Source organism: Rhea americana, unplaced genomic scaffold (genome assembly GCF_003343005.1).
Source record: "Rhea americana isolate MKP2758 unplaced genomic scaffold, rheAme1 scaffold_20, whole genome shotgun sequence".
In the NCBI taxonomy this organism is placed as follows: Eukaryota; Metazoa; Chordata; class Aves; order Rheiformes; family Rheidae; genus Rhea; species Rhea americana.
Window position 1 is genome coordinate 7,127,155 of NW_028186150.1, and position 12,031 is coordinate 7,139,185.

General features: G+C 34.5%; 1 protein-coding gene across 8 annotated transcripts in view; it reads right to left on the reverse strand.

Annotated features, from left to right (window-relative positions):
* Positions 1 to 12,031, reverse strand: part of RPGRIP1L (RPGRIP1 like) — an 82,558-nt gene that overhangs the window by 47,627 nt on the left and 22,900 nt on the right. For all 8 annotated transcript variants that reach the window (XM_085303861.1, XM_085303863.1, XM_085303862.1 and 5 more), the window contains 3 exons: positions 10,705 to 10,851; positions 9,456 to 9,529; positions 5,340 to 5,479 (listed from right to left, as the gene is read on the reverse strand). In XM_085303861.1, coding sequence (XP_085159987.1) covers positions 5,340 to 5,479; positions 9,456 to 9,529; positions 10,705 to 10,851 — 361 coding nt within the window. The remainder of the gene's footprint in view (positions 1 to 5,339; positions 5,480 to 9,455; positions 9,530 to 10,704; positions 10,852 to 12,031) is intronic.

The following is a 12,031-nucleotide window of genomic DNA, read 5'->3' on the forward strand; positions in this document are numbered from 1 at the left end:
TGGAGATCGCACGGCTCACTAACAGACCTTAAAAAAAAAAAACGCAGACCTGGAGCCTGAGAAAACTGTTTTTAGGGGTAACAAGACATACAAGACAGATGCACATAAAAAGCATGATATTTTGTCCGTTTTGGATGTAACATGGAGCTGTAAACTAATTAAAAAAATAGGTGTAAAAGTGTGTTAGAGCACACACAAAATGATCCCAAGCAGATCCTGGAGAGGAAGAAGAAGAAACCAGCATTATCAACATCAGATTCCTTCCAAAGGAGGACTCCAGAGGCTGACAACTTACTGTGCTATTCTTCAAAGTAGTCTGAAGCTACTCACTTTAAGACCCAGAGGAGCAATAGAAGGGCGAACATAATTCTAAGAGAAGGGACAGAAACCAGTGTGTTACAGTTTTAATTGTATTATTGTTATTATTGAGACTTATTTCCTGTATAGAAGTATTCTAACTGCCTTATTATTCTTTTCTTATAAAAGATCAGGAAGCTAGCGGGGCTTGCTCTCTAATGCTAAGCCTGAGTTGCTAGTTGAAAAAGGAAGAGCCACTTCTTGCTTACCTGATCATATATCCTTCAGGAAAGTGGCAAGAAACTTCCTCAATGCAGTTTTAAAAACCAGCTGAAGTATTTTCAATAGCTTGTTCAACCCAAACAGCCAAACTGTTAACAACACAGCTTGGTCTACCTTAGCACTTCTTCTAGGAACGCAGTCATAGATTGAAATGCGTATATTCAAATATCGTCTTTATCAGAGAGCCAGTATGTTTTTGAAAAGCATAAAGAGATGGAAAGGAAGTGATGAATTTCCGAACTTTCTTTCTCTGCCAACCTCAACACATTATGATGGGACAAAGAAAGGATGTCTCACATCCTAGAGTTTTCTTCTTATCTTTTTTCYGTGACCACAAGAATTTATCACAASCATTTAGAGACATTCTGCAAAATACTACAGAATTCTACTGAATTTTGGGTACTGAATGTTCTACTAACGTAAGTATATAAAATACACTGAAAAAAGGAAAAATGAAAATTGTATCTATATAAAAGAAAGCTGTTAAAGAGTAATAAGAGACCCTGAAAACTTACGAATTAGAAAGAATCAACAGCCACTACAAATCACCTAATTCTCTATGATTCAGACAGAAAAAAACTTTATGAAGTATGGTCTTCAACTCAGAATTACTTAGCAAAATTTTGGAATTTTTTTTTACAAAACAGTTTTCTAAGACTTTCTGTACTAATACTCTTGCGCAAAGGACATCGAGACAAGTTCACCTGCAGGATGATTTTGTAGTGGAGTCTGTAGCTCATGGCATATATTGACCARCATTGAAGGTTACTTTGGGCAGCGGGGGGAAAGAGGAGAGAGAGAGAAACGGGAACAAAGCATGGAAGACCCGCAGGGGAAGAGGCAGAGAGGAAAGAGAATACTCTCCCTGATAGCCAGCCAGGAAGATAAGTGGCAGGAGGGTCCCCAAAATGAGTACCCTTGCTGGGTGTCCTCTCCAGCACAGCAGCTGTTCCTCCTCTTCCGTACAAGTGCATGGTTTTGCCATTAGGACCCACTCAAACTCCCTGTCGGTGGTTCGCACTTACAATGCTCTTAGCGCTGACTGGAGCGCACTTTGGTCAGGGGCTGCGGCTACATGCTCGCTGGTTGTTTAACTTGCTTCAGGCATGTTATTGGATCCTCTAATGTAAACCAAAAGCTACAACCAAAGGGAAGAAGCAAGGGAGAAATGGTAATTCTCACACCACTGGCAACTGAGAACCTGCAAGCACAACAGTATCAGGGTTTGCAGATGCACGAGAATATCCACATGAGAACAAGTTAAAAATGACGCCCAGTGGCTCTGAAAAAACCCTACTGTGGCAACATGCATGGAAGGCTACAGAGCAGAAGGCAGGCCACAGACTTGCAGATAGAAGGTCCTTACAAAACCTAAGTCACTAATGGCACTGTGCAATACTACACTCAGCTGCAATCAAAATACATATTGTGCTGATATATGCATTCCCATTCAAAAGTGTAATTCAAATAACCTTGCACTGGTGTCCTCCACTTTAAATATTCTTCCATACGTATTTGAAATATATGAAAATAATCAGCATCTTCATCAACAAAGGCCCTACATCCGCATGCCTTCTCTATAAATCTACAAACACAGCTCATAAAAAMCCATCAGCAGCATATTAAAGAGAAAGCAGGCAGTAGGGGAGAGGGGAGAAGAAGATCACCATCTTTCCCTGTAAAAAGAAAGGAGACATTTCMAAAACAATGAGACATCTTTTCCTTACTATCACACAAGCTACCTATCACCACACACAACAGCAACTATCCTCTCTCTCTGCCTTGCCAAACCCTCTATTTGCCTTTTGTAATTTTATGATGAGCTTGAGCCARTTTAGGGCCTAAGATTATTTTCTTCATAAGCCCAAAATTTCACCTCAGTATCTGGCATAAAATGGGAATATGCTGGTCTGCCTACGCAATCTCTAATCCTCCATTTTTCATCTTGTCCACAGTGGAATAATACTGGAACTGTCTTTAAGTTTTTTTTCTTTTTTGCCTTTTTTTTTTTCATTTTTATGGACAGCATATGTACAGACTGAAATATAACTTTTACTCATAGATTTCACATGTCAGTTTTTACTGATTGAGAATAAATATTTATCCATCGCAGCAACCTAAACTATAGGCCTATATGTATACTAAAAACATGTAGTTAGTAAACAGTTCATAAATTAGTACCACATAACTGATAACAGCAAATGCAGCAATGAATGAGATACACTAATGAAAAACAGAAATTGTTTAGACATAAACATGTCAAGCAAAGATAYACACTTTGTGAATTTAAGAGATGAGTAACATCAACCCCAATAGTGGATTGTTTCAACTTAGTTTTTATGGTATCTTATCTCATCCTTTTGAGATTTACATGAAACAACACTTTAAGGAAGACAAAATGAATGTTAACCAAACCGCAAYTGTAATTGATGGCTGAGAGTCTGGAATATATTGGGAAGACAAAATAAATGCCAAAAGAAAGGACTAATGGAAGTGGAAAAAAAAATCATCAGCAAATACAGTATTCTAAAAAGGGAAAATGTAGTCACAAGGCAGAATGTGTTATTCTGCCTTCTGTCTAGAAGTATTTTGATTGTGTATTAGAAAGTAGAGTTCAAATAATTAGAAAGAGCTCAGATCCAAATTACACCATAACACTAAAAGAAAAATACTTAAGGAGGACAGAGAAAAAAGACAAGATAATGTTATCTTCCTATAGCATTAAGAAGCTTTAAGATTTCATTTATTTTAACATCTTTWGTACTCCTGGAAAAGAATCATATGCCAACTACAAAAGGTAGAGAGGACACTAGCCGTACACTAGTTCCATGAAAATTATATAAATCCTCAGGCTACCCACTGGAAAAACAGGCAGAAAAAGAAAGGTTGAAATAAGGTATTCCCTTCCCCCTCCCCCCAAAAACCCGCCCCAAAACCCCTCCAAAAAAGATAGACTTCTCTCACCAAACCTATCTGAGGTTTCCTATTTAGTTGGAAAACCTAATAAAAGAAAGAAAAAAAAGTTTTTTGTTTCTACCCACCCCCAGATATCAAAGAAAAAAAACCCTAAATTTTTAGTTTAAAATACCTAACATATTATGAGAAATGACYAAGCAGGCAGTAGGTTAGGACTAACTGAAATTTACCTTTCCTGCTCAACTTTGGGGCTGTGCAGCAAAGGCAGATAATCTAAAATATGTGACTATGAGTAAGCAATTAAAAGTGCCCAAGTTTTGATGAGGAAAACAAGCTGTAACTGAACCCTAAATATGTAGGCTTTGAAAGGTTTTAATTCATTTTTCCATTTCTTGGCTACCCTTGATGAATAGGTCATGTCTACTGTCTATTCTAAACTCCCCTTGGAAGGATGTGYGCATGTGGGGGGATACTGGGACTGYAGTTAATACAGCTGGAAACTGAATAGCTGCTGTCCTATAAGCATGAGGATCCACACAGAAAGATGTAAAAGTTGCTCAACCAACTGAGGATGACAGAGACTTGTAAAAAACCACAAGAGTATAACATCTACTCAAGCTGTAGCGTCCTTAGCTCAACAGAAATTGGAAGTGCAGTAGCCTTGAGAACTAGTTTAGAGTAGAGTARGTGTCTCTCTGGAAAGGAGGTGGTAAAGACCTGTCACTTAAACACAGTACCCATAGTAAAAATTGAAGATGAAAGGTGTTACCAAATTTTCCACAGTCAACTTAACCAAATAATAGTAAGATCTATGACATCTTTATGCAGTTAAGGTCACTTTAAACCTTGCACTGCATTGTGTAATCAAACTACAGTTAACACCTGTCTCAAGTGCATAAATTAAGCATCCATACATTATAACTTCATATAATTATAGCTTAAGGCATTTTATGTATTTTAGTATCACTTAAAGCTAATTTTGCAAACACTTACTCTGATCAAATAAAGTGTTTAAATACTTAATCTCATATTTGAAGTCAATAGATCTACTCAGAATCTCAGCATTAAGCACAGGCTGAACTGGAGCCATAATCATAAAAAGAATTGCTCACAAAGTGGGCCAACTAAGTTCTACAAGATTATTCTCACAAAGAAAAGTTGAACATTTGAAGAATCAGCCCTAAAAACATTTTGTTTCCTTCCTGCCTGTGCTTTTGTTTTGTAAATTTTGTTTTATCATAGTATATCACAGGACTGAGATAAAGATTGTAAGGTTTCAAAGATTCACTGAGTTGTCCTACAGCATTGGAAAAACACAAACTGAAACACATGTTCAGAAGATTAGAACAAAATTGTATTAGTTTAAATGTATACACAAGTTTTACTTACAGCTGTACATTAAAAACACTAAAAATTTGGAATTCRAACATTAAGACAACTAACTATCATTAAGGGCCTATAAAGGTTACATATACCTTTGCACAATACATCCAGTTGGATGGATGTTTTATATTTTGAAAGGGCCTGTCGGATGGTCTTGTTGCCTGTAAAAATTTTTAATGTAGATGGAAAGAGAAAAAGAATACAGAAGTAAATATTAACCCAACAGTTGAAGAGTTAATGTAACTGGAAGCACATGATCCTCATTCAGCAATACCTATCTGTATAGAGGCAATAACTGGATTTAATAGCTAGTTGTAACCTAAGAATACTGTTCAATGCACACTTAAACGGCAGTTTTGAACTCACCAATATGAACTTTTCTGAAAAATATACCTTAACCTGGACTGCTGCACAGGAGAACCTCACTTCCTGAGAAAATTAGGGTTATTTCTGAAATATACCTCTTTCTACTTTGATCTTGTCAAGGATTTCATTTTTGTCCACTAAATCAGATTTGAGAGCAGCCTCTAGTTTAGCAATCTGCAGTTTCAGTTGCTGTTCCTTTAATTTCCATTGCTGTTCATGGGTCACACTGAAGATACTGCAATAAAATATGTGGCATGTGAAAAACTTTTAGAAATTAACTTCAACAGAAAATAATAAAGAAAAAAAGCTTTTAGTGGCACAAAGACCACTGTCATCATGTCTTAGGAATTAAGTAAACATATGCTGGTCTGCTGCTGTTGAAACCAAGGCGCCTTTCTCAGGCTGCGGTTAAAAAACATGAAAGAGTTTGTGGGATGAGCAAAGGAACTGGCCTTAATTTAGAACTCCAAAGTCAGAAAAGTTGGCAGCATGCAACCTTTGTGGGACTAGAAAAGGAATTCAGATGTGTATTCCAGAGTAATCCACAACTCCAAACCTCAGCAACTGACAACTGACAAAACCATTCTTTCCGCATACAAAACCTCTTAATGTAGAGAACTGTGATTACCCACCTGATTTCTTTTAAATCTGTGAAACATGTAGAGGCTAAAGTCAGTTGCCTGTTCAAAGGAATGTTGACCACAAAGTGACAACAGTTCTCGCACCGTAAAACAACAACTCTGATACTGATTAAGAAGTACATATAAAGTAATCCTTTTCCTACTCTAAGAAATAAAAGAAGGGAGGTGGGCAAAGAAATTAAAATACTGTTTTTCCTGTAATACATTATTTAGTAGTAAACTACAAATCTGTGTGCAGTAAGTATGGACTCAAAATCAGAACTGGTGAAACCACAATAAGATGTGCAACTTGGATWGAAGCAAAAGCAAGTATAGTAAATAATTTACAGTATAATTCCCAGTAGGTAAAAAGAAAAAATGTAACATGGTTTTGTATAATTTATAAGGTGAGTATTATGGTCTTCATATTACTATTCAATAGCTGCATTCTTACTGATTGGAAAAACACCTTTCATCTTAATCAATCAAAAATAGTTTATTCACCTAAGTAAAAATGTAAAAATCCATATTTTGTGAAAAATCTGAAATTTATATTTTAAATATGTTAATGTATGAGTCAGTTCCTCACCTACTCACTCTGGGGAAGCTCATAAGCAAAAAAAATGTTACTTTTAAAAATATATATATTTTAGAGTTTTATGTAACAAAAACTACAACCAAAAAAAACTAAAGAAGAGAGAAATAGTGAAGAAGGGACAATCCACATAGCTTGGATGATTGAAAAGGAATTCCTCTATTTTGATGGCAATGACTATGTAAAATGGTTGTGAGTACACATAAGTTAACTTATATCCAATAAATGTAAAGAATAATTTTTCTGAAGATTAAAGGAAAACACATTGTTACATGAATACTAGACTCCAAAATGTTTGGCAAGAGTTTATATTCTTGCTTTGTGATCTTCAGAAAATCATTTTTATTTCTCTGCACCTTTTTCTTTTCTCATCCTACATCAATCTTACCTATTTATATCATACAGTTCTCTGGGTAGATACCATCTGATGGTGTGAAAGAGCATCTTTTATAGCTTAACTATAACTTAACTAAAGCTTCTAGGTTGTAGAATAATATACATTTCACTCTACTGTAATTTTGAAGATAATACAGTGAATTTACAGTCCTTTCTAAAATATTGCAAAGATGCAGAAGACAGTATGTTCCATAAGCATTCTTTAAATTTTGATTGACTACCGTAAGGAAAGCAAAAAATCTTAACAAGACATACAAATGCCCTTAGTTTTCAGATTTCCAAAAAAAGTCTGCAAGTTTTAATAAGTATGCTATTTAGCTATATATGTTCATTATCTTTAGGTACAATTACTTCACAGAAAGATGTGATTATGTATTATTTCAGTTTTTCAGAAGACTATGCTGCAGAAAAATCATTAGCAGCTATTATGAACCTAATTCAGAATCTGGATATGTTTAAATGAAGAACAACTCAGAAGACAGGATTTAACTTTAGCATTATATAGGCTTGGATAAGTTGCTTATGCCAGTTTGAATAGAGTCCACTTCTACCTCTTCCCTCCCTCAAATTTTAAGATTACTTTACACTTGAATTCATGTGGAATTTCTTCTACATTTACTGTATTTCACTGGAGTTGAAGCCATCTGGATAACTATAAATGGTCAACCACATCTGGCACTGTTTCCTTTGGAGGGAGTCTGAGCATTGCTAGATTTGCATTACAAGGTCATATGAAAACAATTCCTGCAAACCTTTTATCCAAATGAATTGTTTTCTTGGATACTGCCTAAATAATACGAGTCAACTGACAAATTCATACTTGTTCTTTGTAAATTCYTCAGATCAAATGCTGCAGTCTTGGCTTTGGCAAAATTCCCATCAACTTCAAAGGGATTTTCCAAGAGAATGACATTAGCAAGGAAGGAGGTCTTAGCCTTTTTCTCCCCCCATTAAAAAAATTATAGAAAAGTTTATTAATTTTCTGGCACCTGTGGACACAGGCCTATCTACTGCTAGCAATGAGTGTGCTGTAGTAAACTTGCATCAATCAAATGATAACAGAACTAGTAAAATTCCAAAAGATACAATGAAAACGCTCCAATTCTTTTTTTAATTTCTTAGTAGCTGTATACTAACACGGATTCATGTAATATGAATAAATATTAACACGGACTATAAGAAAAAGTAGTTCATTATAGAGAAAAACCATATTGTAGATTATTGGTTTATAAGAGAACCACATTTAGATTTATCCAGTTAAACAACTTTTCAGTTGTCCCACTCCAGTTTATAAAGCAAGTAAAGAAAATTTGAAACCAAGATTGCAAGCTGATACATTAGCACAAGTTATTTCTTTGCATAACGATTGAGGAAACAAATTAATAAAAAGAAATACTTATATGAACAAACTTTGGAGGAATCCAAAACAAACTTACGCAAGAGACAATTGACTGTCTTCCCCTATACAGAACTCTGAATATTGTGATTATATAGTTGTTATATATCATATTTTAAAAGTTTTTAAAACTATTAGTACTCATAAGTTTTTACTTATTATAATCTTAAATTTCACAGTAGAAAGAACAAAAATGACAACATGTATTGTAACAATACTATAAACAACACTCAGAATCACTTGCATTGTATTTACTCATCATTTTTTTTTTAACAGATATTACACTGACAAACTGAATGAAGACGAGAAATCATTCTGATAAGAGAAAAGACTTTAAGCATTTCTCCTGCTTTCTCAGACAATTAGCTTTAGGAAATTTACTTTCTAACCTTCTTCAGTGTAAGAGGTTCCACAATCTAGGAAAAGTTCATTTCAAGGTCTTTTTTTCTTTTAACATGCTTCTGCCAATTTTGACTGTAATTGCTTCCTTTCTGAAGTAGAGATATTTCCTGAATCATATCTGGCAAAACTTTATCATTTTGATTGCTGATACCAACTATACAGCTTACTATCTACATGAACTTTTGCAAAAGCTCATATGAGCCTATGTAAAATTTCAAGCAGAATCAGCACAGATGAAATGGTAGCTTTTATAAAAACAATGAATTAACACCCACTCCCTCCAAGTAAGTAAACATGGTAGAAGCTGTCTGATGTTAGACCTCATAAATCCACGGAGAAGTGCTGGAAGAATTTATAGAAAAAGATTAACCATCCCCTCCCCTGAATTCAGAAAATAAATTTAATCTAAACTGTTCATCTAGCTAGATTTTTTCTTCTTTCAACAATAATCTGCTAAAAATATATCAGAAAGTCTAATAATTTGTAAGTTGATGTTCAAATTTAAGTTAATTCTACTTAATTCTTACCAAGAATTTTTTAAAGAAAAAATTTGATTTGAAGAGTATTAGAACAACCAGGATGGAGACTGCTATGTTTCAACAGAACAGGTGAAATACAGGCTGGACACCACACAATTTTCCGTACATACTTACTGTTATGAAGAACTGTATTAAAAATACATTTGCACAAGTGTGTCAATACACGTATGCACATGCCCATGCATGCACATGAACACTTTATGAAAAGCTTTTAAACAGGATGGGAAATCAAGTTTAATATATATGAAAAAAACATAATTTACCTGCTATGCAGCTTATCATAGTTTTCTTTTAAGAGTTCTTTCTCCTTTTCCAGATCATTTACTCTATCCTGTAACTAAAATGAAGAAGAAAGTTCCAAGCAATAAACAGTACAAAAGGAGATTACAGTGAATTTATAAAGATGATTAGTTAATTATTTGCAGGCATTTTCAGGAAAACTTTCATTTGTTGTTTTTATGCAAGTATATTTAGAAGTTTCAAAATAATACTTTTTTCCACCAATGGATTTACGTTTGGCCAAGACAGACTGTTTCATGTTGCTTATATGAAGTTGAGATTAACTTGTCTGAGTTGAAGAACAATATCTAACCATATTCCTCTTTATGCCAAAAAAATATGTCTACAACACTAAAAATACTTAATTCAGTTCTGGTATATGAATAGTATTAGCTAGTTAATGGCTGCTGTATAGTAGTAACGGCTGCTCATCTTTACTGATCAGACAGAAGCAGCAAGCCAAGTCCACATTTTCAAAGCACTCACTAAAGCAAGATACGGTTTTAAAGTTACAAAAGAAGCTAGAACATACAAGATATTCTCTATGTGCATTACAATAATTTAAAGGTTAGGAGGTAATACTTATGAGGTAATCTCAGTAAACATGGTTCATGTAAATTACATTCAAATCAGGTAAGCCTAGTGACAAAACTGAACTTAAGTTGCTACAAAATGCAAGAAAAAAAAAATAATTTTGTAGACTCTAACTCCTCATACACTGAATAGAATGCTTTATTTTTGGCCCCATATCACAGTCACCACTAGTGATGACTCTTGTGTCTGGGATCCAACRGACAAAGAAACAGAACTGACTGATTTAACTGTGCTGTGAAAGTAATACTAACCAGCACTGGTTATAGTGATAGTAAAGAAACAGCAAAATTAAATATTCTGATAGTTTCTGATTAGTTCTTTAAAGCTCTTACAGCACTTGTTTAGTATCAGGATTGAAGTGAAACCCTATGCTTTTCCTCTAATACTGTCTGAATACTGGCACAGTGATATGTGACATGCAGGTCAGGTATGGTTTATGAATGTATTTAATTCAAGCAGTAGCCACAGTATTTTAACTGGTAACTGTACATGTTATAACGTCAGCCTTCTAAATGTGTTTGAAAGGTCTGTTCATATCTCAGCAATGAAAAGGTATCCCATCTTTAACTTAGACGATATTTTCCCTTATACACATATATTACTTAAAGCAGATTGTGCACAAGAGAATCAGAATCTCACCTCCTCTGTCCTTCGCTTTGAAATAATCACTGATTGCAATTCTTTTTCAAGATGGAGACACTTTAAACGTTCCTCTTTAAGCTGTCGATTCAGCTCATCACCTTTTGTCATTAGAGCATCATGGCTGGTCTTCAGGTTCCTTTGGTTCTACCAAAAGAAAGGAAGGAAAAAAAAGGGATGGGGGTGAGGGTTACAAAACTCTGTGTGTTCCACCAGTGGTCCTTTCTGGCAGCATTTAATACATATTCTCAATGTGGTCAACAGGAGACACTCTTGAGCTAAGAAACTTTCATCACACAAGGCCAGGAGAAGGTGGCATTCTCTATCCTCTCATGAACATTAAACCCTCAGTTCAGTCACGAGGAGAAGACCCAAGAAATACATCTGTTAAACAATTAAAAGATTTTGCTGTGGTTACAGTGGTTAGACATACTGACCAAGAACACTGCAGTAGCAAGAAAAAAAAAAAGAAAAAAAAAAAAAGAATGTCGACCACAGTTATGCTACTCACAGAACTTACTACAGCTCTGTTAACCCATAGTTGTAAATATCTAATGGTTTCATATTCCTTATGTACTTGGTTATATTTCCCTGCCAGCAGTAACTTAACAAGGGACTTATATTTCTTTTACATTTTAATGTACTTTAGTGGATTATATTAAGCTTTGTATTACACATTTAACTAATTTTAATATTCAATGGAAGATGCTGACAGAACCYGTATTTCCAAAATAATAGTTAGTATTGTACTCTATCTTGCAATGCTTTAATAATGCTTAAATTCATTAAGAATTTATATGTAAATCATATTCAAAGAAGAATGACTTGAGAAAACAGCCCAACAGCCACTCTCCTATTTAAAAAGATATTAAATGAAAACTTATGCATCAAATACATGAGTGAGCATACATAATATTTAATCTTCGCAGGAAAAAGAAAACTTAGCTTCATATTTCCCATAATCTTTTTCCTAGAAAGAAGTATAACAGAGAAGCTGAATGTAAGTCCTGTGCAAACTGTTTAGGCTTACATCCTAGAAACCAAACAGATTGAAAAAAAAAAAAAAATCCAACAACCTCCCATATCTTATTTCTTCATAAGAAAAATCTTACGGAGAATATGTAGCATAGCACACAGACTTAACTCAGAGAGATAATGAAATAGTCTTTCTTCATTGCTCTTCTTGCTCTGTGGTGTGTCTATAAACTGAATTTCAGTAACGCCTTCAAAGAAATGACAGCTTAAATGTCTTTTATACTCTCTTATTTGCATATCTCTCCAAATTTCTTTCCTTCTTCCTCAAAACCATAAACTTTACAATCTAACC